The sequence below is a fragment of the Narcine bancroftii genome, chromosome 4 (genome assembly GCF_036971445.1).
Source record: "Narcine bancroftii isolate sNarBan1 chromosome 4, sNarBan1.hap1, whole genome shotgun sequence".
NCBI lineage: Eukaryota > Metazoa > Chordata > Chondrichthyes > Torpediniformes > Narcinidae > Narcine > Narcine bancroftii.
The window spans coordinates 280,889,646-280,916,872 of record NC_091472.1 but is presented as its reverse complement, the minus strand read 5'-3'; the positions used below and the strand labels follow the sequence as shown (position 1 = coordinate 280,916,872).

Here is a 27,227-nt window from a genome sequence, read left to right as displayed (position 1 = left end):
AGGTCCCGGCAGATTGGAAGACAGCAAATGTCAGGCCACTTTTTATAAAGGGATGTTGGCAGACGATGGGTAACTATCAGCCGGTTAGCTTAATGTCTGCAGTCGGGAAAATGCTTGAAGCTGTCATTAAGGATGAAATAGCGAGACATTTAGAACGAAGGGGTTCAATCAGGCAGACGCGGCAAGGAAAAGTCTTATTGGACAAACACTGGAGTTTCTTGAGGATATAATGGGTGCGGTAGATAGAGGGGAACAGGTTGGTGTTGTATATTTGGATTTCCAGAAGGTGTTTGATAAGATGCTGCACAAGAGACTTTGTCAATAAAATTCAGGTGAATGGAGTCGGGGGAAGTATATTGGCCTGGACTGAGAATTGGTTAACTGACAGAAGGCAGAGAGTCAGGATAAATGCTTATTTTTCTGATTAGCGGACAGCGGTAAGGGGGGGGGGGGGCCCGCAGGGCTTGGTGCTGGGCCTGCAATTGTTCACCATTTACACTGATGATCTGGAAGAGGGGACAGAGTGTATTGTACCCAAATTTGCAGATGATAATAAATTGAGTGGAAAAAGCAAATTGTACAGAGGATGTGGAGAGGCTGCAGAAGGATATAGTTAAGTTAGGTGAGTGGGCAAAGGTCTGGCAGATGGAGAACTGTGTTAGTAAATGTGAGGTCATCCACTTTGGCAGGAAAAATAAAAGAGCAGATTATTATTTAAATGGTGAAAAACTGCAGCATGCTGTAATGCAGAAGCACCGTCCGTGACACTCGTCCACTCCTCTCTCACCACTGATCGATCCTTTGATATCTACTCCTGTAACCATAGGAGATGTTCCACTTGCGCTCTCACCACCGTTCACGTGAATCTGCAGGAGTCATCCACTGCTCCCATTATGGTCTCCTCTACATCAGTGAGACTGAATGCACACTCTGAGATCCTACAGAATGCTGTAAGAAGCCTAATAGCCTGAGATTGTCTGATCTCGGAAGCTAAGCTAAGCCCTGGTCAGTACTTGAGGGGAGACTGCATAGGATTGCCAAGTGCTGTAGGTTTCTGTGAGGAGCACAGACTGGACAAAGTGGTGACTTTCTGCCTTGTGGTGGACAAAAGTTAAAAAATTTAATGTATGTTACATTCTAAATGTACTATTACATGACAATAATGGAACCTTTACCTTAACTTCGTTGAGCATCTTGGCTCTGCCAACCACAATAGCATGGATTTCCCATTGGCCACCTATTTCAATTCCCTGCCCTTGCTGACATGTCTGTCAATGGTCACGTGCTCTGCCTGAGTGAGATCACCTACATATTGGAGGAGCAACACTTATAATCTGTCTGGGCACCCTCCAACTAGATGGCATTAACATAGACTTTTCCAGTTTCATTTAGAACCTGACAATCACCACGCTGCCCCCTTCTTTCCCTATGCCTCCCTTCCTGTCCCTCTCATTCTCTTCCCTTTTCCCTCTGTTTCCTTTTACTGAGCCAAAATCATTTCTCGTCTTTTCCTCTACTATTATCATATCTAATTAACACCTTTTGCCTCTCGTCTGTACTCCTCCCCTGCCCATTCTTTCCTTTTTCACCAGCCTTCCACACAGACACCTGTCTCTCTTTTTTGTTCTTACCTTGAGGAAGGGCTCAGGCCCGAAACATTGGAGGATAATGCAGTGCCCTCCATAATGTTTGGGACAAAGACGCTTTCTGTCTTTATTTGTGCCTGGTCAACACAGTTTTCAATTTGTAATCAAACAATTGACATGTGATTTTTATCTGGGATTTCAAAAACTGGCACTTTTTCAGTAGATGACATCTGTCATTAAGGATCGAGTTTGGCGCCAAACATGACATGGTGCAATTCTCACTCAACTCCAGTGTATCCTGTTGCATTGATAATTTCTGGTAGTATGACCTAATATGTGGCCGTTCATGGTGTCTGTCATTGCTAGTTAATGCAATTATCACATTATAAGAGTCCCTTCCTGTGGAGCATCATCACCACCAGCCCTCCCAGTCGAAGCTACCAGTCAGAAACCTCAGTGAAGACTCTGAACATGGCAGAGAGCTGTGGAGTCCCCCATGCATAGCACTGAGATGCAGAAAAAGAAATATCTATCATTATGGCGCAGAAGGGGCAGTTATTGCGTAAGTTTGATATTTTATTTTGAAGTTTTACTTTAAAATAAAAAAGCTTGCTAGTGATATTATTGTCTTTTATGGTCTTTATTTAAATCAGTGGTTTTCAATCTTTTTCTTTCCACTCACATACCACTTTAAGAATTCCTTCCTTATGCCATAGGTTCTCTGAAAGAGATTGTTTAAGGTGATATTGATCGTAGCAAATTGACTCGTTATGTGTACAATTTCATAACTCCAAAGGAAATGTGCCATTGACAATTTTTTTCAAGCAAACTATTTCAATAACAATTAGGTCTGGAGCAGTGATTCTCAACCTTCCCTTTCTACAAGCAATTCCTGACTAATCACAGAGCACTGATGACATAGGGTTTACTTGATGATATGTGAGTGGAAAGAAAAAGGATGAGAATAACTGTTCTAAATTCATTCAACACACCGTGCTCCCTGTTTTGTTCAATTTTTGAAATATCGCATTTGCTTAAAGGGACCACCATTTTAAAATGATTCCAAAATCTGGAAGATTCCAAGCATCGCCAGGTGTCAGATCCCGACAATCCTGGATAAAAGGTTAGGCACCTGTATACATTTTGGTTTGACCATGTAGAAATTACAGCACTTTTTATGCATAGTCCCTTTATTTCAGAGCACCACAATATTTGGGACATAGCAATGGTTTGTATATTAAGGTAGTCATGTTTAGTACTTTGTTGCCTATCCCTTGCATGCAATGACTGCTTGAAGTCTGTGATTCATAGACATCACTAAGTGATGAGTATCTTGGGTGATATTCTGCAAGGCCACTACTGCAGCCATTTTCAGCTTCTGCTTGTTTTGGGGGCCAGTCCCTTTAAGTTTTCTCTTCAGAATTTCGAAGGGATGCTCAATTGGATTCAGATCGAATGACTGAATTGGCCACTCAAGAATTTTCCAGCTTTTAAGCTTTGAAAAACTCCTTTGTTGCCATAGCAATACATTTGTCTTACAGTTAGATAAACGCCATCCAATGAGTTTTGAAGAATTTGCTTGAACTTGAGCAGGTGTTTCTATACATCTCAGAATTAATTTTGCTTCTTCCATCAGCAATTACATCATCAATAAATACGCCAGTACCTGTGGCAGCCATATATGCCCTGGCCATAATGTCCCCACCACAATCTTTCACAAATGAGGTGGTTGTGCTTTGCATCTTGGGCAGTTTCTTTACACCTCCACATTTTTTTCTTGCCATCACTCTGGTACAAGTCAATCTTGGTCTCATCTGTTCACAAGACTTTTTTTTCCAGAATTCTGCAGGCTCATTTAAATGCTTCTTGGCAAACTATAATCTGACCATCCTGTTTCTGTGGCTAACGAATAGTTTGCATCTTGCAGTGTAGCCTCTGTATTTCTGTTCATGAAGTCTTCTGCAAACAGTAGATACTGCTATTACTCAATGGCATTGCTCAGACATCTTTGTCATCCTTTCGTAGAACTGTTTTGAGAAACAATGATATTGGGGGTTTAATCAGTTCCTCCTCAATCATATGATTCTTCTCGTGTTTTGCTATCAGCAGATAAATTTCACAGCTAGCTTCAAGGGTAGGATTCAAGGCTGTAGTTTGCGCAGTGAATAAAGAAGTGATTTTTTAAAATCTATTTTCAAACTTGCAGTAATTTAAAATATTGCAATTTTGAATTGACATGGTTCAGATGTTTTACCCTCAAATGAGCTTCAAGATGGCCTGCTTTCATTGATTTGTCAAAATCTGTTGGCATAGAAGGCAAAAAGGTGCACGTTCATCATGTACAGCAGGTAAACTTCAAGAACTCCACTGAATATTGATGCAACTTTTGCTTGCTTGATCTGTTCATTTTGAATATACAACAGCATGAGCTCCCTGAAACATATTAATCAACATTTTATTATGTCCTAGAATTGAAAAGTGTAATAAAAGTAATGATCAGATCAAAGAAAGAAGACTGACCCTTTAAAAAAAAATGGGACAAAAAAACCACGAGTGCAGTTTTTGACATTTTTTTTCAAATTTTGAGGTCCCCCTCAGGCTGGCGACTGGGGCGGATCCCCACCGCACCCCACACCAATCTGCTATACATACAGATACAGATCTCACTCACTACTGAACTGAAGTACAGGTCTCACTCACTATTGAACTGAAAAAGTAAAGGGGTATGGACAGAGACGTGATTGTTGGGATAATTTGGAATTCTTGTCACCAATGAGATAATTTGGAATGGATGATCATACCCGACCAGAAAGAATAATTATAATGTTAACCAAGGATATCAACAGTTAAAATAGGAGTAACAGCAGAAACATCAGAAGAGGAAAAACATGTTATGAAAATAGGAACAAAGTGATTTTACTTGGAAGTTACCATAATTGTGTTTTACGACAGGGTTGCCAAGTCGCACCTTTCACACCAAGATCAGTTTATTTTTTCAAAACAACTTTTAAATGATTTCCCAAAATATTCCTCTGCCCCACCAAAATATTCCCACACTCCACCGGAGGAGTGTCTGCCCCATCTTGAGAATCTGTGAGGGAGCAGAGGAGATTTACAAGGATGTTGCCTGGATTGGAGAGCAGTCCTTATGAAGATAGGATATGTAAACTTGATTGTTTCTTTTTGGAATGACAGAGGATGAGGCGTGTACAAGACGATGAGAGGTAATGTAGATCTTGTAGATGGCCAGAGGATTTTAAGGTGCTTACGAGTAAGTATAGGGAGAACATGAGGTAATTTTTTTGCACACTGGTGCTGACAAAGGTGATGGAGGTAGGTACAATGGATTGTTTAAGTGACAATTAGATAGGTTTGTGGAAGTGAGAAAAAGGGTGGGTTATGCAGTGGGAAATTCTAGGCAGTTGTTAGAGTAGATTATTAGGTCTGCACCACATCTACTGAGATGTAGATTTCAGTGTTTTCTGTTACATGGTTGATTTGGAAACTTAAAGGAAACTTAAAAGGAACTTTAAAACTTAAACAAACAGCAAACTCCAAGACATGGGCCTCAATAACCCACTGTGTAATTAATTGGATCTGAAATTTCCTCAGTTCAAGACCACCATCAGTGAGGATTGAGAACATCTCCACAATCTCAAACAGTGCTCTATTCACTTTCCACCTTAGACTGTGTGGCTTGGTACAGCAATAATTCCATCCACAAATTTGCTTGATGATGCCACAATGATGTGTTTTATAAAAGGGATTGATGAGTTAGCATACAGGAGTGAGATTGGAAATTTGGCTGAATGGTGTAGAAACAACAATCTTGTTCTTAATATTACCAAAACCAAGGAGCTGATTGTGGACCAGGAGGGGAAAATCAAAGCTGTACAAATCAGTGATCATTGGATCAGAGGTGGAGAGGGTGAGCAAATTTAAATCCCTGGAAGTCGCTATATCAGAGGACCTTTCCTCCTTTTCTGAATATTCTTTTTAAAATTTTTCCATACATGTAATGAAACTTTTAAATAAAACTGTGATGATTAAGTTATTTTTAAAATTACAATGGTTACATGATGGTTTTTAGCCCACCCTTACCCTCCCCCTTCCCTCCTGCACAAAAACTATACAAAAAATATAAATGAGATATATAGTTATATGAAGTATAAAAAAGAAAGAAAATTAATGATGAGAAAAAAAATTATTGGAATAAAAAAAATTAAGATTGAATACAATACAAACTTATAAAGTGGAAAGAGATATAATGAGAATGTGACAGATATACTATGAATCAGGTGAAAGAGCCCTAAGCATTAGCATGGTTAATTAAAAGTTGAACAAGTAACAAGAACAATAATTGTAACAAAGAAAGAAACTGGTCAAGTCACTAATAAGATGCAGGAAATAAATAATAATTTTGTTTTTAATAAAAAGAAATATTTATTACAAGTTAAATTACCTATGTTAAATATAAATGAAAAATTAGAGTTATATAATTCCTTTTCTGAGATAGAAATGTATGAGATTCTGATGTTGTTACAAAACAATAAAGCCCCAGGAGAAGATGGTTTCCCTCCAGAGTTTTATAAAGAATTTAAAGAATTATTCTTTCCTATATTAATGGAAGTATTAGATCAAATGAGAGTCACATAACTTGCCAGAACCTTTTAAAACAGCATTAATAACAATTATTCCAAAAAAGGAAAAGATCCTTTACGATCTTCTTCTTATCTTTAATCTTTATTAAATACAGATTATAAAATTGTATCTAAACTGTTAACTAATAGACTAACCAAATAGTTACCAAAATTAATAAATATGGATCAGACTGGTTTTATTAAAAATAGATCTATAGCTGATAATTAATACAGTCTCAAAAGGCTGGAAGTACATTTTTACATATTAACCCCTAAATTTTGCATATAACAGGCTCCAAGTTTACAAAAAGGTAACATATATTTCTTAAATTATATATACAGTACAACTCCAATTATCCAAAATCGGATTCTCTGAAATCCTCAGTTAGCTGAAAAAAATTTAAATTTCGGATAAATGAGGATATCTGAAATACTCATTTATCCAAAATCTTTTCAGAGCCAAACTGACCAGGGACATCAGGCTCCCGGTGGCGGAGGCAGCAGACCCTGGGCTCCCGGTGGCAGCTACAGTGGACCTTAGGGTCCCAGCGCCGAAGGGAGCAGCAGACCTTGGGCTCCCATCGCCTTTGACAGCAGTGGACCTTGGTGTCCCGGTGACAGTGGAGTCCTCAAGCTCCCAGGCTGGAGTGGGGTCTCATTGGGAAGATGTCAGTGATCGGCGATGGCCAACTTTTATTTGTGATAATTGAACATTTTAACGCTTTAAAAGCCTTACCTTATTGTTTGATGTTGCTAACCACTGTAACAAGTGATTTGCTGTTGTTTCTGGGCTGTTTTTAGAAAAAATGTTTATCCGAAATGGGCCTGGTCCTGACCATTTTGGATAATTGGAGTTGTACTGTAATTTCTGTATCCCATCTGATTTACAAGTCACTGCAATATACTTCCTTGCCACAGCTAATGCTATTTTGATAAATTTTATGTGGTATATTGATAATTTTAACTTGGATCTTGTTTCTTCTATATTTCCCAGTAAAAATGTCTGAATTTTGTCGAAATATAGTTCCTGTAATTTACTCTAAAAAAAAAATGCAAGTCCATCCAAAAAAGCCTTACTTTAGAACATTACCAAGTAGAATATAAAAAAGTTCCTGTCACTTCACTACATCTGATTTCATTCTATTCAGTTTTTGTGGTGCTAAATATAATTGATGCAGGTATTTATATTGAACTAATCTATACCTTACATTTACAATGTTTGTCATACAGTCTCGACAAAGATCTGATCATCTTTTCTCATGAATTGTGATATTTTGATCTACCTCCCATTTCTGTCTAGATTTATGGACTCCCTGTTGAATAGTACCTGTTTGTAATAAAAGGTACATTGCAGAATTAAATTTCTTCGTATTACCTCTCCTGGTAAGAGTTTCCAGCTCACTACAAGCCAGTAAATACATTATTGGACAAATATCCTCTCAGTTGAAGATAGCAAAAAAGAGTATTCTGGGTTATTGCATTTTTATTGCTTAATTGTTGAAATGACATCAATTGACCCTCTTCAATATTTTTAATGCTGTTGTGAAATCAAATATTTAAAATTGATTATCTTTAGTAAAGGATTATTTTGAATCAAGATGTCTTAGGTGATATACTTCCTTTTGTTCCAATTTCATTATTTATTTTATTCCAGATAGTAATCAAATGTTTCAACAATGGTGCTTCTTTCACACCAGTTATTAACTTTGAATCTCATTGAAATACAAATTTCTCCACTAATTTCTTTCCTATTTTATCCAACTCTATTTTGACCCATCCCGGTTTTACCTGATCCTTCAAAGACGTAAGAAGTCTTCATTTGAGCCATTTAGTAATAATTCTTAAAGTAAGGAAACTGTAAACCTCCCAATTCATATTTACACCTTAATCTTTCTATAGAAACTCTTGTTATTTTACCTTTCCAAAGAAATTTCCTTACATGTTTATTTAATTCTTGAAAAAAACTTTTGTGATAATAGTTTTGGTAAGGTTTGAAAAATACTCATCTTGATACAGTTAACCCTTCCCACTAACATTATTGGCAAGGTCATCCATTTTTAAAATCTTCAACTATTTTTTAAGTAGTGGTGAATAATTCAGTTTATATTGATTGTTTAAATTATCTAAATCCCTAAATATTTGATTGTCTATTTTGGACATTTAAATTGAGTATTTCTTTGATAATGGCTATAATCTTGTGTAAGGGGCATAATTTCACTTTATATCAATTTATTTTATAACCTGAAATCTTACCATATTCTTCCAAATTTAAATGTAGTTTCCATATGGAGGTCTCAGGTTCTGTCAGATATATTAAGACACAATATGGAAATAAACTAATTTTATACTCTTCCTGACCAACCTTGAACCCCTTAATTTCTAAGTAACTCCTAATTACCTCTGTAAGTAACTCTATAGTTAAACAGAGCTGGGCTAGATCTCGCCAATTGAAATGGAGCAAACATTTGCCCATTGGCTACTACATTCGCTTTAGGGTAATAATAAAATCCAGTTGATAAAAGTTTGACCAAACCCAAATTTATTTAGCTCTTTAAACAATAAGTCCCTCTCCAGCTATCGAATGCTTTTTCTGCTTCCTGAAATAGTTTGTAAAGGGCAACAGCATGGATGTTTGGATTTAAAAGATGTTTTCTGAATTGAAGCAGAGAGACAGATAATCTTGAGATCCCAGAAAAGGGACAATATACAGTTAACAAATTGATTAATGTTGAGATGGAGATAATCTGCTTTTGCCAGAGGAAGAAATTTGCAGATGAAATTTCAAGTTTGAAAAAAGGAATGAATGTCAAGAGGACAAGCCACATTTGTAAACTCAACCCTATTCTGGAGAATGGTGTTTGAAGAGTTGGTGGGCGCCTTAGTAGGGCAGCAAGGTCAGGAGAAATGAAACTTCCTGTCATACTGGCCAAAGAGTTTTATATTTCAAATTAATTCTTCAGCATATTCATGAAGAGATAGGACATGGTGGTTGCAGCCATATGTTACTCAGACTATGAGAAAAAAAATATTGGATTTGTGGTCCCACTAGATTAAGCAGAAAGATTGTAACAATATGTATTGTTTGTTGGCGTGTAAATACGTCTTTTGGACAACAGTTGATGGCAGATTTTCCATTAAACACAGTCTATCCAGATGAACTTCCATTCACATATCTGGAGTTGATTATTTTGGACCCTTTGAAGTGAAGCATGGTGTTATTTTCACAAGTTTAGCCATAAGAGCAATGAGATCACATCAAAGTGGTATCATCACTTGATACAGACTCTTTCATCAATGCCCTTCAGTGTTTTATCACCAGATGTGGACAAGTTAAGGAACTACGATCTGACAATGGGACTTGTTTTGTGGGAGCTCAGTGTGAACAAAGCAACAGTAAACTGGAATTAGGGTCAAATCTTAATGAGTTGAAGCTATCCTCAACAGTCGTCCAATCACTAAGACTTCAAAAGATCCAAATGATCTTGAACCACTTAGCCTGAATCATCTTTTGCATCTTAAAGGTAAACCTTCATTGCCACCAGGACAGTTTCAGAAGGAAGATGTAAATGCATGCCGCAGGTGGAAGCAGGTACAATTTATTTCGGATTTGTTCTGGAAAAGCTGGATGAAGGAATATCTTCCACTCTTTCAAAAGCAACAGAAATGGTTTAAGATTAGGCGCAGTTTCAAAGCTGAGGATGTTGTGATCATCATAGACCATTCAACGCCTCAAAATTCCTGGTTGATAGGGAAGATTGTTGATACCATCCAGGGCAAAAAAGCACTTGTGCGTCAAGTTCAGATTAAGACTGAAACTGGTTTTTTGAACAGACCAATTACCAAAATCTGTCTTTTACAAGAAGCAGAAAGCTTTGATAATTGACTTTCACTTTCTTATGAATGTTAACCAATATACTATTTGATTTTTTTTTTGCTTTGTAATGGTAATTATTATTTTTTAGATAATAATTAGAGTCAGGTATTGTAAGGGTTAAAATGCAGATTCTGCAAGAAGTCTCTGTTGATGTTGTTGATATTTTTGAGTGTCTCCATAGAAACAGATTCTTAGCCTAGCTGCCCCTGCCCCTCTCCCTCTCGATACATTTAAGATTAACATGCAGTTTTTGATTCTTTGTTCTGTGATGATAGAGGGATTTGAAATGATCCGAAAACTTTTATTGACTGGTTTAAGTATCGTTTTAAGCATCATTTGAACCATAGGACAAAGTTGTAATAATGTAGTAATGTATATAAAGTTTTATCTTTAAAACCTTCCCCTCTTGAGCCTCACCTCTAGTCCCCTTCCCCTTGTGTGCCTACCCTCCACCTTGCACCCCTCCCCTCCACCTTATGCACCTACCTTCTCCTCTCCCTCGCGCGCCTCCCATCCCCACCCCTCGCGCGCCTCCCATCCCCACCCCTCGCGCGCCTCCCATCCCCACCCCTCGCGCGCCTCCCATCCCCACCCCTCGCGCGCCTCCCATCCCCACCCCTCGCGCGCCTCCCATCCCCACCCCTCGCGCGCCTCCCATCCCCACCCCTCGCGCGCCTCCCATCCCCACCCCTCGCGCGCCTCCCATCCCCACCCCTCGCGCGCCTCCCATCCCCACCCCTCGCGCGCCTCCCATCCCCACCCCTCGCGCGCCTCCCATCCCCACCCCTCGCGCGCCTCCCATCCCCACCCCTCGCGCGCCTCCCATCCCCACCCCTCGCGCGCCTCCCATCCCCACCCCTCGCGCGCCTCCCATCCCCACCCCTCGCGCGCCTCCCATCCCCACCCCTCGCGCGCCTCCCATCCCCACCCCTCGCGCGCCTCCCATCCCCACCCCTCGCGCGCCTCCCATCCCCACCCCTCGCGCGCCTCCCATCCCCACCCCTCGCGCGCCTCCCATCCCCACCCCTCGCGCGCCTCCCATCCCCTCCCCACTTTCTCCCCCCCCCTCCCCATCCTTTCTCCCCTTATCTCTCCTCTTCCTATGTGCAGTTTTAGGTGCTAATTTTGAGAGAATACATGCTGACATTGGAGAGGGTTCAAAGAAGATTTACTGGAAATATATCAGGAATTAAAAGGTTAGTATATGAGGAATGATTGTCAGCTCTTGGACTCTACTTGGAGTACAAAGGATAAGGGGAACCTCATAGAGGCATTTCTAATGCTGAAAAGCCTGGACACGGTAGATGTCGCAAGGATGTTTCCCATGTTGGGAGATTCTAGGACAAGAGGGCATAATTTCAGGATAAAAAGGCTTTAACTTAAAACAGATGCAGAAAATTTTCTTCATTACAGGGTCCTGAGTCTGTAGAACTTGTTGCCACAGGCAGCTGTGCAAGTGAGGTCGTTTTGTATTTAAGGCAGAGATTGACAGATGTTTTATTGGACCATCACTGGTGAGGGGGAAAAGGTTGTGGGGGGCTGAGTAGATGGATGGATCATAGAATGGCAGAGCAGTCTCAATGGCCTTACTTCTGCTCCTATATCTTACGATAATAAAAATGGAAAATTCTGAAAACACTCACCAGATTAGGCAGCATTTTTCAAAAGAGAAGCAAACTTGATGTTTCTGGTTACTGACCTTTGACAGAACTGAATCTTTTTTTTAAACTTCTCTTTCCAAAGTTGCTGCCAAACCTGATGTATGTTTGTAGGATTTTATTTCAGATTTCCAGCAATTTTCTTTACTTTCTATATTAGCTAGCTGCCTCCTATTTTCTAATCTACTTGATTACCCTCAAGAACTTTGTATTAAATCTGTTTCAACATCTATGAGAATAACATTTTTTTCCCAGTAAATTTGGCTTTATTCCTCTATCTGCTAAAAGTTCACATTGTTTGCTGATGTCTAGGAGCTCTCCAAAACTGTATCTCTCTTTTGCACATTTCCTATTGATTTGATTGAGTGGGCAACCACGGGAATATCCTTGTAGCTCAGCATCTGTTTTCTTTGATTGAAAATTATCATGTTAACCACCTTTGAGGATTTTCTTTTGACCTTGAAGTTGGTTTGCAAAAGGAGTTGTAGAATGTGAAATTGAAAAAGATGTTGGGGCAACACAGAGCAAGTTGTTTGACTTAGAAAAATGTGAAGTTGTGTACCTCTTCAAGAAGGAGAATCAAAGGCATCTTTGGTTCTTGTTCAAAGACCTTTAATGTGCCATAGGTAAACATTTGGAACATGTTCTATCATGAATACTTAATAATTAGTTTTGTCCTATAATACTGAATCTTTGTTGGATCATGGTCAAAAAGTTTCACAGTTCTCCTCTCATTGTAATATTTTTCCTGCTAAGATCATGAACATTTGCAAACAATTTTAATGGAGAACTACCTACTGTGCCAATTTAATTAGAAGCAGACCTCTTTTTTTTCTTTCTTTCTTTGGCTTGGCTTCGCGGACGAAGATTTATGGAGGGGGTAAAAAGTCCACGTCAGCTGCAGACTCGTTTGTGGCTGACAAGTCCGATGCGGGACAGGCAGACACGATTGCAGCGGTTGCAGGGGAAAATTGGTTGGTTGGGGATGGGTGTTGGGTTTTTCCTCCTTTGCCTTTTGTCAGTGAGGTAGGCTCTGCGGTCTTCTTCAAAGGAGGTTGCTGCCCGCCAAACTGTGAGGCGCCAAGATGCACGGTTTGAGGCGATATCAGCCCACTGGCGGTGGTCAATGTGGCAGGCACCAAGAGATTTCTTTAGGCAGTCCTTGTACCTTTTCTTTGGTGCACCTCTGTCACGGTGGCCAGTGGAGAGCTCGCCATATAACACGATCTTGGGAAGGCGATGGTCCTCCATTCTGGAGACGTGACCTATCCAGCGCAGCTGGATCTTCAGCAGCGTGGACTCGATGCTGTCGACCTCTGCCATCTCGAGTACTTCGACGTTAGGGATGTAAGCGCTCCAATGGATGTTGAGGATGGAGCGGAGACAACGCTGGTGGAAGCGTTCTAGGAGCCGTAGGTGGTGCCGGTAGAGGACCCATGTTTCGGAGCCGAACAGGAGTGTGGGTATGACAACGGCTCTGTATACGCTTATCTCTGTGAGGTTTTTCAGTTGGTTGTTTTTCCAGACTCTTTTGTGTAGTCTTCCAAAGGCGCTATTTGCCTTGGCGAGTCTGTTGTCTATCTCATTGTCGATCCTTGCATCTGATGAAATGGTGCAGCCGAGATAGGTAAACTGGTTGACCGTTTTGAGTTTTGTGTGCCCGATGGAGATGTGGGGGGGCTGGTAATCATGGTGGGGAGCTGGCTGATGGAGGACCTCAGTTTTCTTCAGGCTGACTTCCAGGCCAAACATTTTGGCAGTTTCCGCAAAGCAGGACGTCAAGCGCTGAAGAGCTGGCTCTGAATGGGCAACTAAAGCGGCATCGTCTGCAAAGAGTAGTTCACGGACAAGTTTCTCTTGTGTCTTGGTGTGAGCTTGCAGGCGCCTCAGATTGAAGAGACTGCCATCCGTGCAGTACCGGATGTAAACAGCGTCTTCATTGTTGGGGTCTCTCATGGCTTGGTTCAGCATCATGCTGAAGAAGATTGAAAAGAGGGTTGGTGCCAGAACACAGCCTTGCTTCATGCCATTGTTAATGGAGAAGGGTTCAGAGAGCTCATTGCTGTATCTGACCCGACCTTGTTGGTTTTCGTGCAGTTGGATAATCATGTTGAGGAACTTTGGGGGACATCCGATGCGCTCTAGTATTTGCCAAAGCCCTTTCCTGCTCACGGTGTCGAAGGCTTTGGTGAGGTCAACAAAGGTGATGTAGAGTCCTTTGTTTTGTTCTCTGCACTTTTCTTGGAGCTGTCTGAGGGCAAAGACCATGTCAGTAGTTCCTCTGTTTGCGCGAAAGCCGCACTGTGATTCTGGGAGAATATTCTCGGCGACACTAGGTATTATTCTATTTAGTAGAATACTAGCGAAGATTTTGCCTGCAATGGAGAGCAACGTGATTCCCCTGTAGTTTGAGCAGTCTGATTTCTCGCCTTTGTTTTTGTACAGGGTGATGATGGTGGCATCACGAAGATCCTGAGGCAGTTTACCTTGGTCCCAACAAAGCTTGAAAAACTCATGCAGTTTGGCATGCAGAGTTTTGCCGCCAGCCTTCCAGACTTCTGGGGGGATTCCATCCATACCTGCTGCTTTGCCACTTTTCAGTTGTTCGATTGCCTTATATGTCTCATCCAGGGTGGGAACCTCATCCAGCTCTAGCCTTAGGGGCTGTTGAGGGAGCTGGAGCAGGGCGGAATCTTGGACTGAGCGGTTGGCACTGAAAAGAGATTGGAAGTGTTCTGACCATCAGTTGAGGATGGAGATCTTGTCGCTGAGGAGGACTTTGCCGTCTGAGCTGCGCAGCGGGCTTTGGACTTGGGGTGAGGGGCCGTACACAGCCTTTAGAGCCTCGTAGAAACCCCTGAAGTCGCCAATGTCCGCGTTGAGCTGGGTTCGTTTGGCGAGGCTAGTCCACCACTCATTTTGGATCTCCCGGAGTTTGCGCTGAAGATGGCTGCATGCGCGACGGAAGGCTTGTTTCTTCTCTGGACAGGACGGCTTTGTAAGGTGAGCCTGGTGGGCAGCTCGCTTCTTTGCCAGCAGCTCCTGAATTTCCTGGCTGTTTTCGTCAAACCAGTCCTTGTTTTTCCTGGAGGAGAAGCCCAGTACCTCTTCAGTGGATTGCAGTATGGTAGTCTTCAACTGATCCCAGAGGGTTTCAGGGGACGGGTCCGTGAGGCAGGTTGCATCGTCGAGCTTTGCTTTGAGGTTTGCCTGGAAGTTTCCTCTCGCTTCGTCTGACTGCAGGTTTCCAACATTGAACCTCTTTCTGGGGGCTTTATTGTTCCTGGGCTTTGGTTTGAAGTGAAGGTTGAGCTTGCAGCGAACCAGCCGGTGGTCAGTGTGGCATTCCGCGCTAGGCATGACCCTGGTGTGGAGCACATCTCGTTTGTCACTTTCTCGCACCAGGATGTAGTCCAGGAGGTACCAGTGCTTGGATCGGGGATGCATCCAGGTGGTCTTAAGGCTGTCCCTCTGCTGAAAAAGGGTGTTTGTAATGACAAGCCGCTGTTCTGCGTCCTCCCCCTCCACGTCCTCCCCCTCCACGTCCTCCCCCTCCACGTCCTCCCCCTCCACGTCCTCCCCCTCCACGTCCTCCCCCTCCACGTCCTCCCCCTCCACGTCCTCCCCCTCCACGTCCTCCCCCTCCACGTCCTCCCCCTCCACGTCCTCCCCCTCCACGTCCTCCCCCTCCACGTCCTCCCCCTCCACGTCCTCCCCCTCCACGTCCTCCCCCTCCACGTCCTCCCCCTCCACGTCCTCCCCCTCCACGTCCTCCCCCTCCACGTCCTCCCCCTCCACGTCCTCCCCCTCCACGTCCTCCCCCTCCACGTCCTCCCCCTCCACGTCCTCCCCCTCCACGTCCTCCCCCTCCACGTCCTCCCCCTCCACGTCCTCCCCCTCCACGTCCTCCCCCTCCACGTCCTCCCCCTCCACGTCCTCCCCCTCCACGTCCTCCCCCTCCACGTCCTCCCCCTCCACGTCCTCCCCCTCCACGTCCTCCCCCTCCACGTCCTCCCCCTCCACGTCCTCCCCCTCCACGTCCTCCCCCTCCACGTCCTCCCCCTCCACGTCCTCCCCCTCCACGTCCTCCCCCTCCACGTCCTCCCCCTCCACGTCCTCCCCCTCCACGTCCTCCCCCTCCACGTCCTCCCCCTCCACGTCCTCCCCTCCACGTCCTCCCCCTCCACGTCCTCCCCCTCCACGTCCTCCCCCTCCACGTCCTCCCCCTCCACGTCCTCCCCCTCCACGTCCTCCCCCTCCACGTCCTCCCCCTCCACGTCCTCCCCCTCCACGTCCTCCCCCTCCACGTCCTCCCCCTCCACGTCCTCCCCCTCCACGTCCTCCCCCTCCACGTCCTCCCCCTCCACGTCCTCCCCCTCCACGTCCTCCCCCTCCACGTCCTCCCCCTCCACGTCCTCCCCCTCCACGTCCTCCCCCTCCACGTCCTCCCCCTCCACGTCCTCCCCCTCCACGTCCTCCCCCTCCACGTCCTCCCCCTCCACGTCCTCCCCCTCCACGTCCTCCCCCTCCACGTCCTCCCCCTCCACGTCCTCCCCCTCCACGTCCTCCCCCTCCACGTCCTCCCCCTCCACGTCCTCCCCCTCCACGTCCTCCCCCTCCACGTCCTCCCCCTCCACGTCCTCCCCCTCCACGTCCTCCCCCTCCACGTCCTCCCCCTCCACGTCCTCCCCCTCCACGTCCTCCCCCTCCACGTCCTCCCCCTCCACGTCCTCCCCCCTCCACGTCCTCCCCCCCTCCACGTCCTCCCCCCCTCCACGTCCTCCCCCCCTCCACGTCCTCCCCCCCTCCACGTCCTCCCCCCTCCACGTCCTCCCCCTCCACGTCCTCCCCCTCCACGTCCTCCCCCTCCACGTCCTCCCCCTCCACGTCCTCCCCCTCCACGTCCTCCCCCTCCACGTCCTCCCCCTCCACGTCCTCCCCCTCCACGTCCTCCCCCTCCACGTCCTCCCCCTCCACGTCCTCCCCCTCCACGTCCTCCCCCTCCACGTCCTCCCCCTCCACGTCCTCCCCCTCCACGTCCTCCCCCTCCACGTCCTCCCCCTCCACGTCCTCCCCCTCCACGTCCTCCCCCTCCACGTCCTCCCCCTCCACGTCCTCCCCCTCCACGTCCTCCCCCTCCACGTCCTCCCCCTCCACGTCCTCCCCCTCCACGTCCTCCCCCTCCACGTCCTCCCCCTCCACGTCCTCCCCCTCCACGTCCTCCCCCTCCACGTCCTCCCCCTCCACGTCCTCCCCCTCCACGTCCTCCCCCTCCACGTCCTCCCCCTCCACGTCCTCCCCCTCCACGTCCTCCCCCTCCACGTCCTCCCCCTCCACGTCCTCCCCCTCCACGTCCTCCCCCTCCACGTCCTCCCCCTCCACGTCCTCCCCCTCCACGTCCTCCCCCTCCACGTCCTCCCCCTCCACGTCCTCCCCCTCCACGTCCTCCCCCTCCACGTCCTCCCCCTCCACGTCCTCCCCCTCCACGTCCTCCCCCTCCACGTCCTCCCCCTCCACGTCCTCCCCCTCCACGTCCTCCCCCTCCACGTCCTCCCCCTCCACGTCCTCCCCCTCCACGTCCTCCCCCTCCACGTCCTCCCCCTCCACGTCCTCCCCCTCCACGTCCTCCCCCTCCACGTCCTCCCCCTCCACGTCCTCCCCCTCCACGTCCTCCCCCTCCACGTCCTCCCCCTCCACGTCCTCCCCCTCCACGTCCTCCCCCTCCACGTCCTCTCCCTCCACGCCTTCCCCCTCAAAAGATGCTCACAAACTCAAGCTAGCATGCTGGAACATCAGAACCATGCTAGACAAGGCTGACAGCCACCGACCTGAACGTCGGTCTGCCCTCATTGCACATGAACTCCTCAGACTTGACATCGACATAGCCGCTCTCAGTGAAGTCCGCCTGGCAGATGTAGGCAGCCTCCAAGAACGCGGCGCGGGCTACACACTCTACTGGTCTGGCAAGCCTTCGGATGAACGACGCCTATCTGGTGTAGGCTTCATGGTCAAGAGCTTCATTGCCTCCAAACTCGAAAACCTTCCGACAGGCCTCTCGGACCGAATCATGTCCATGCGACTCCCCCTTCAGAACAAGCGTCACATCACCCTCATCAGTGTCTATGCTCCAACCCTCCAGGCGGAACCAGCAGAAAAGGACAAGTTCTACACCGACCTGCGCAACCTCATCCAACGCACCCCTACAGCCGACAAGGTTGTCATCCTGGGCGACTTCAACGCTCGTGTCGGCAAAGACTCAGAAACCTGGCCAGGAATCCTGGGCAAGCATGGCGTCGGCAAGTGCAACGACAATGGGCGCCTCCTGTTGGAGCTCTGCGCAGAAGCAGACCTAATGCATATAAATATACCACACACAGGATCAAATTAGTTACCATTGACTTCCAAATTTACAATTGTTTATAGGCCAGCACGAAGGCTTTAAAAAAAAAATTAAGCTGATGCAAGTATGCATGTTTTTATAATATTGAAGTATTTTCAAGTCAAGTTTATTGTCCTCTGATTTGCACAAAAATAACTCTCGATGTGAAACACGCAACTAAACATAACACATACACAAACAATATGAGGGTCACAGATGGTTAGTGTGAGCAGTCCCTTTGATCATTCAGCATTCTCACTGCCTGAGGGAAGAAACTCTTTCTCAGCCTGGTGACGCTGACTCTGATACTCCTGTGCAGTGCCCTCTTAAAGGTTTGGGACAAAGACATTTTTTTCCTTTATTTGCCCATGTGCTCCACAGTTTGAAATTTATCATCAAACAATTCACATGTGATTAAAAGTGTACATGCCAAATTTTATTCAAGATTATTTGTATGTATTTTGGTTTGACCATGTAGAAATTATAGCACTTTTTATACATAGTTCCCCATTTCAGGGCACCATAACGTTTGGGACATTTGGCTTCACAGGTGCTTGTGATTGTTTAAGTATGTTTAATTGCTTCATTGACGCACGTATAAGAGATTAAGGCTTACTTCAAAGCTTTTGCTCACCTTTGGAGTCTGTAGTTGCCACTTTTCAGCATGAGGGCCAGAGTTGTGCCAATGAAAGTCAAAGAACCCATTATGAGGCTGAAAAACAAGAATAAAACAATAAGAGTCATTGTCCAAATCTTAGAATTACCAACATCAACTGTCTGGAATAGATTAAGAAGACATAACATACTAGTGTGCTCGGTAATCACAAAGGGACTGGTATCCAAGAAAGACTTCCACTGCTGGTGACAGAAGAACCCTCATCATAATGAAGACAAATCCCCAAACACCTGTCCGACATCAGAAACACTCTTCAGGAGACAGGTGTAGATGTGTTGATGACTACTGTCTGGAAAAAAAACTGAATGAACAGAAATACAGAAACTACGCTGCAAGATGCAAACTGCTAGTCAACCATGGAAAGGACGGCCAGATCAGATTGCCAAAAAGAACCTGCAGGTTTCTGAAAAAAGGTTTTGTGGGCAGATGAGACCATGATTAATGTGTATTAGAGTAATGGTAAGATCCAAAGCATACCTCCTCATCTTTGAAGCATGGTGGTAGGGGTGTTATGACCTGGGCATGTATGGGTGCCACAGGTACTAGTGCCCTTATCTTCATTGATGTAACTGCTGACGGCAGTAGCACAATGAATTGTAAGATGTACAGAAACATCTTGCCTGGCTCAAGTTTGAACAAATGCCTCCAAACTCATTGGTTGGTCCTTCACCCTACTGGAAGACAATGATCCCAAACATGCTGCTAAAGCAACAAAGTTTTTCAAAGCTAAAAACTGGAAAATTCTTGAATGGCCAATTCAGTCATTGGATCTCATCAAATTGAGCATGCCTTCCATATTCTGAAGAGAAAACTTAAGGGAACAAGCCCCCAAAACAAGTAGGAACTGAAGATAGCTGCAGTAGAGGCCGGGCAGAGCATCATCAGAGAAGATGAATTCTATGAATCACAGACTTCAAGCAGTCATTGCATGCCAGGGACATGCAACAAAGTACTAAACATGACTAATAAACAGACCATTGCTATGTCCCAAATATCATGGTTCCCTGAAATAAGAGGACAATGTATAAAAATGGTGTAATTTCTACATAGTAAAACCAAAATGTAATAAAATCTGAAATGTGTACTTTTATCACATATGAATTGTTTGATTACAAATTTAAAACTGTGGAGTACAGGGGCAAATAAAAGTTAACAAAATATCTTTGTCTTAAATATTATGGAGAGCATTGTATCTCTTTCCTGATGGAAGCAGCTGAAACATGCTGTTTGCGGGGTGGAATGGGTCCTCAAATGATTTTGCATGCCCTCTTCAGAGAACGATCCCCGAAAAATCATGTCGATTAGGTAGGGGGAATAGACTTCCATTGATCCTCTGCCACTCTTATGGTCCTGTGGATTGACTTCCTATCCATTTCTCTGCAGTAACTGTAAGTGAAAAATCTAAAAACCAATATGATTAGCAAATTGTTCTGTTCAGTTTTAAAATCCAATTTTTATTGTTATTCACAACTGGTAGGTGTTTTTCAATTAAATATATCTTAGCAATTTACACAGTTTCCTTTTTCATATATCCAAAGGATATTGTTGAAGCAGAAAGTTCATGGGATAACATATCATGCTTCAAGAAAAGTAACCCATGTGTACCATCAAATTATTTTTTTAACCCCTAGACAGAAATGCTAATTTAAATCTTCATGGGTTTTGACTTGAAAGATTTTATGTTGAGATTGATTGGGGAAATTCAGACTTCAACAGTGTTAAATGAAAAACCCTGGGAAGAGGGTTGTTTATTGGCTGGGGGTTTACAGTGATAATGACGTGAAACTAAAGACATTTATTGTCATTACTCTGTCCTTGTATACCTGTAACAACATAAATCCTGAATCTGCTATCAGTACTCCATCACTTTCATTCAACTCTAAAAAATAAGGGGCATAATTTGAATAGAGATGAATTTCAGGATGTACATGAAAGATTCTTAGCATTAAATATCCTACATTTTTTTTAAATTGCACAGTCCCTTGAGTTTTATTTGCCTACTCAACTATAACTACAACATTATAAAAATATCAAATTGTGCAGAAAGGATCTCTCCTTGTTGGGGGAATCTGTAACCGGGGTTCATTGATTAAAATAAAAGTTCTCCCATTTAAGACAGATTGACCAAAATATTTTATCTGAAAAGGTTATGTGTCTTTGGAACTCTCTTCCTCAACAGGCAGTGGAACCAGAATCTTTGAATATTCTTGAAAAGCACTGGAGTGAAAGATTACCAGAAGATTACTGTGAAATTGAGATTACAGGCAGTTCAGCCATGAATTTGTTTCAGTGTCCTAATTTATAGCTATAAATTTTAAGTTTTAAATTTATTGCTGACATTTCAGCTACTTGTAGATGCATTTGGGCTAGATTAGAGAGATGCAGCACAGTAACAAGGTCATTTGGCCCCATGCTGCTTAGGTAAGTGACCTATTAAGCATCTAACCCCATACGTCTTTGGAACAATACCAGGATGGTATTTAAACAATTGTTTCTTGTTTGTGGAAATTCTTTATTGTGCTCAATTGTGATGGTTATGATCATCTAAAGAGAACTACCAGTTTTACCTGTGAATAGGTATGTCTGGACTTGAATGATATTACTGTCAATATGGGCTAAATTGAGTGACAGCTGCCAGGAAATCTGTTGATCTGCTTCATTACTGAAGCCCAACATCACTATGATTGTCCAGCAATACGGTGGAACATTACATATCATATGGTATAAGAATCTCATTTGCTCAGAGATTAGGGGGAAATTGTTTATTTTTAATCTGATTTATTTTATTACTTAGATGTTATTTTTTAATTTGTCTAAATTAACTTGTTCTTGAATGTTCTACAATTTTAACTTTTGAACTCTGAATCTCATAGAATCAAATAAAAAAAACTATTTTAAAACAAAAATGCTATGTTTTCCCAGGAGTCAATCCACAATTTTTTTCTTTCTGCCAATAACATTGTTGGTATTACAGGAATGGGTCTGAGCAGTATGCTGGATGTGGTCTATTTGCTTTTGGAGCAAGGCTATCTATGCATTACCATGCAACTCTCATTGGTAGAGTGGCTTTCTGTCACTGGGCCTTTCAATTCAGATAGGGCCTGAAGGTGACAAATCTAATTGGCAGGGTAAATACATTTTGATTTAGATTATGATGATTAGCTAATTGGTCAGTTTGCTAAGATTAAGGCTGCCAGGAAATCCTAGCTCAGCACGTCCTTTTCCATTGGCTTTGCAGAGTACCTTTTCTGGAAGCAGGAAGAGCCATGCTTAAACTCTGACCACACGTTCTGAGGTATTTTATGGGTATTTCTTAAAATAGTGGCATGGTTTCTGTTTAAGTTTCAGATTGTCAAAAAAAATATTGCATGTATCTGGGACTTGTGTACTCAAAATAACTAAATGCTATAGCATAAAAGAAAATATAAATGTATTTTTATCATGTAAATAATAATGTGACTATAATTATATTTTCCAGATTTGAAGAAGACGTTGGCTGTTCTCCTTGACAACATTTTGCAGCGACTTGGAAAATTAGAATCCAAAGTGGATAATTTGATGATTGCAAATGGGACAGGAATAAATTCTACAAATGCTACTGCTACGGTGATCCCCAGCTCTGGGACTGTAGAAAAAGTTAATGTAGCAGGTGAGCATACAGAGGAGGTGCTATTCAGCCTCAGGGGTTCATGTTGGGTCCCAAAAGAGCAATCCTATCATTCCCATTTTCTTTGAGCCCTTCCAACTTATTTTGCTCATGTGCTTATTAACTTTCCTTTGATTCTTTTGCTTTCACCTGCAATTGTGGAAAAGGATAGAATTAGTGCAAGGGTTGAGGCTCTAAATTGGAGAAAGGTCAACTTTGATGGTATCAGAAAGAATTTGGCAATTGTGGGTTGGGACAGGTTGTTTTCTGGCAAAGGTGTGTTTGGTAAAGAGGAGAACTTTAAAGGTGAAATTTTGTGAATATAGTGTTTGTATGTCCTGTCAATGTTAAAGACAATAAAAATAACTTAAAGGGAATCTTGGTTTTCAAGAGATACCTGCAATGCAACTCCTCCTTGGTTAAGAAGAAGGAGGTGCATAGCAGGTATAAGCAGCAAGGAACAAATGAGGTATTTGTAGAGTCTATGGGGAAAAAACACTCAAAGGATATCAAAAGAAGGCATGAATTTCTCTGGCAGACAAGATGAAAGAAAATTCCAAGGGCTAAACAGACATATTAAGAGCTAAAGGATAGCAAGGGACAAAATTGGTCCTCTTAAAGATCAGCAGTTTTCTATACATAGAGCTAAAGAGATGGGATAAATATTAAATTGTTTTTTTGCATCTCTATCAACTCATAAACTAACATAGAATCTTTTGGTGAGGCAAAAGGCAATGAGGCCATGGGCTCTATACAGATTACAGAGGAGGAGGTGCTTTCTGTCTTGAGGCAAATGGGTGGATAAATCCCTAAGGTCTGACAAGATATTCACTTGGAATTTGAGGAAGGCTAGTGCAAAAATTGCAGAGACCCTAGCACCGGTATTTAAAAAGTCTTTGGCCACAGATGTGGTACCAGAGGATTGGTGGACAGCTAATGTTCTGTTCCTTAAGAAAGTCCCTATGAATAATCTAGGAAATTATAGGCCATTAAACCTGACATCAGTAGTGGATAAATTATTGAAAGGAATTCTAAAAGACTGAATATATAAGTATTTGGATGGACAGGAACTCATTAGTGTCAGTCAATGTGGCATTCAGTGTGGTAGGTCATCTCTAACCAATCTTGAAGAGTATTTCGATGAGGATCCCAGGAAATTTAATGAAGGAAAGACCGTGGATTTGGTCTCAATGGACTTTACTAAGGCCATTATCAAGAGGGTTCGGTTGCTCAGTATTGAAGATGTGGAAGTAAACTGGATTAAACATTGACTTTGTAGGAGAAGCCAGACGGCCTGAGACTTGTGGTACACCTCAGGGATCAGTGCTGGGTTCATTGTTATTAGTCATCTATATATCAATGATCTGGATGATGTAGTAAATTGGAACAGCAAATTTGCAGATGATTCTAAAAGTTGGGGTCCCACTCCACAGTCACCTTCTCTTCTTGCCATGTGTTGGACAGATGATGCAGGAGTTTGAAAATGCGAACCACACCTAAAAGGCTCTTCCTACTGTTATCAGACTCTTGAATGGACCTCTCATCATAAAGGACAATCTCTCAATCTCTTCAAGCCTCGTCTAATCTTGGACCTTGCACTGTTCTCTGTAACACTATACAGAGGACTTTTTTTTTTGCTTTACCTATTTTAAAAAGGTGAAGACCAGGAGGACTGTCCTTGTTCTGCTTTGGGGAGGTGGAGGAAATGCAGAGTATGAGAAATAGAGGAGGTTTTGACTTTATCCATGTGAGTGAGAGAGAATCCATCTTTGTTAAAGAAAGAGTGGTAGGGCTCATCCTGGGAACATGCACAGTGGAGGAATTGTGAGAAAGGGATGATGTCCTAACAAAATTCTGGATGGGAAAAGACATAATCCAGGTTGCTGTGAAGTTGTGCATTTGTTCTCGATATCCATAGATTGTTTGTTCCCCGAGATGGAGACAGAGATCAAGGAAGGGGAGTGAAATGTGAGAAATAGTCCAGGTAAAGTAGGCCTCCCGGTGCTCTTTTTTTTTTCCCTCCACCCCCCCCCCTCCCGCCTTTTCATTCAGGCATCTGCCTGCCTTTTGTTTGAACCTTGACTAAGGGTCCTGGCCTGAAACCATATAACAATTACAGAATAGAAACAGGTCAACTTGGCCCTTCTAGTCCATGTCGAATACTTTCTCCCACCTAAGCCGACTGACCTACGTTCAACCCATAACCCTCTATTCCTTTCCCATCCACATATATATCCAACTCCTCCTGAGATGCTAATATCGAGCCTCCCTGCCTCCACCACTGGATACTCGTTCCACACACCCATCACTTACTGAGTAAAGAAGTCCCCCCTTATATTTCCTATAAACTTTTGCCCTCAACTCTCAGCTCATGTCCTCTTGTTTGTATCTCCCCCTTTCTTAAAGAAAACTTCTCCACATCAACTCTACCTATACCCCTAATAATTTGAATACCTCAATCAAATCCCCTCTCAATCTTCTATGCTCCAAAGTATAAAGACCTAACTTATTAAACGTTGTTTATATATCTTTGCCTCCTATGGTCGCTGTGGGACCTGCTGAGTTTTTCCATCATTTTCGTCTTTTGTTCTTAACTGGTAATTTTAAAGTTTTTTTTGTCACAAAATACTACTACAGTGAGAAGGTTTCTTCTGTGAACTGATGAACATCATCCCTATCATTCATGTAACTGTAGATAGAGGAATGGGCTATAATTTGCACCAAGCAATGGAAGCCTGATAACAGTTATGAGGTGAAACACATAAATGTGCAGATGCTGTGATTGTAAAAGCACAATGCCAGAAAAACTCAGCAAGACAAACAGCGTACTTTGTATAGTGAATATAAAGATACATAATTGACTTTTTGAGCCTGAGCACTTCATCAGGGTATGATCAAAATGTAGGCAAGCTTCTGAATAAAATGGTGGGGGAGGGGTGGGGCAGAACACAGGCCCATTTGCACAAGCCATATGTGGACATAGGAGGGAGAGCATGAGGAAGGGTGTTGGGGTAGCCAGAGAGGGGAGGGGCTGGTGGAGGGATGGAAAGGTCAGAGGAGTAAGGGATGGGGAGGTAGTGGGGATGGGGGGGGAGGTGAAGGGCTGGGGAGGCCAGAGAGGGGAGGTGAAGGGCTGGGGAGGCCAGAGAGGGGAGGTGAAGGGCTGGGGAGGCCAGAGAGGGGAGGTGAAGGGCTGGGGAGGCCAGAGAGGGGAGGTGAAGGGCTGGGGAGGCCAGAGAGGGGAGGTGAAGGGCTGGGGAGGCCAGAGAGGGGAGGTGAAGGGCTGGGGAGGCCAGAGAGGGGAGGTGAAGGGCTGGGGAGGCCAGAGAGGGGAGGTGAAGGGCTGGGGAGGCCAGAGAGGGGAGGTGAAGGGCTGGGGAGGCCAGAGAGGGGAGGTGAAGGGCTGGGGAGGCCAGAGAGGGGAGGTGAAGGGCTGGGGAGGCCAGAGAGGGGAGGTGAAGGGCTGGGGAGGCCAGAGAGGGGAGGTGAAGGGCTGGGGAGGCCAGAGAGGGGAGGTGAAGGGCTGGGGAGGCCAGAGAGGGGAGGTGAAGGGCTGGGGAGGCCAGAGAGGGGAGGTGAAGGGCTGGGGAGGCCAGAGAGGGGAGGTGAAGGGCTGGGGAGGCCAGAGAGGGGAGGTGAAGGGCTGGGGAGGCCAGAGAGGGGAGGTGAAGGGCTGGGGAGGCCAGAGAGGGGAGGTGAAGGGCTGGGGAGGCCAGAGAGGGGAGGTGAAGGGCTGGGGAGGCCAGAGAGGGGAGGAGGCTGAAGTGACCAAAGGGGGACGTGAAGAGCTGGGGAGGCCAGAGGACAGAGATGAAGGGCTCAGGAGACCAGAGAGGGTGAAGGACCGTGGCGGGGGTGGGGGGTAGATTGAGAGTTGGGGAGGCCAGAATGAGGTTTATTTCAATAATCAGATGGCTGCAGGGAAGAAGCTCTTTGCTGCTCCTATTGGTGCATACTTACAAAATTTAAGATTCTCCTTGATGGGAGAAGAGATGAGATTGTGTGCTTGGATTATGATGGGTCTTTCAGTATGTTGGCTACTTTTCCTTTGCATTGGGTAATATAGATAGAGTGCATGAAAGGAAGAGATGTTTTTGTGATTGATCTGTATTTACTAACATGCAAATTTAAGGGCAGGGTTGAAGTTGGCAGTGAAGTTTACAAAATTGTCAAGTTCTGCATAGGATTGGGGTTAACCCAATGCAGTCACACAGCAGCAGAAGAGTTAAGGAGTGATACCTAATTTGGATAGGAACAAGCAACATTCCACATACCTGACAAAAAGCCATGCTGAGCTGTGGCCCATAGATGTGTGGACCTGGATGAAATGCAAGAAATTAAAGTTGTGGTTAAAGTGAGGAGTTCCTTATTTAGTTAGTTAGTCAGTCGGGACTGAACAGCTATTCAAGAAAGAAGCAGATAGACTGGAGGATTTCCTGATGGGAAATGGATGTGTAAAGGGATTGCACATCCATAATGAAGATAAGGCTATAGAGGCCAGAGAATTGGAATTCTTTAGGGAGGTGTGATGACTTGGATGTAGGTGGAAAGGGAATGGGCAAGGGGAGAGAAGATGGTGTTGCAATATGAGGAGATAAGTTTGGTGGAACATGCAGAAATGATTAGTCTGCCAGGGCAGCTCTGTTTGTGAATATTGGATAGGAGATAGAAATAGGCTGGTATTGGGGAGCTCTCAGTTAGTAGGCATTTTGCTAAGTGGGAAGGATGGTGGTTAGATTCAAAGTGAAGTGGTCAGTGGTCCCAGCTG

General features: G+C 44.3%; 1 protein-coding gene across 6 annotated transcripts in view; it reads left to right on the top strand.

The window, feature by feature from the left end:
- mgat5 (alpha-1,6-mannosylglycoprotein 6-beta-N-acetylglucosaminyltransferase) overlaps positions 1-27,227 on the top strand; it is a 121,240-nt gene that overhangs the window by 27,616 nt on the left and 66,397 nt on the right. For 4 of the 6 annotated variants that reach the window (XM_069935200.1, XM_069935199.1, XM_069935201.1 and 1 more), the window contains exon 3: positions 22,292-22,462. In XM_069935200.1, coding sequence (XP_069791301.1) covers positions 22,292-22,462 — 171 coding nt within the window. Of the gene's footprint in view, positions 1-11,227; positions 11,297-22,051; positions 22,109-22,291; positions 22,463-27,227 lie in introns of those variants that run through there. The other 2 variants (XM_069935202.1, XM_069935203.1) reach the window with 2 other exon arrangements.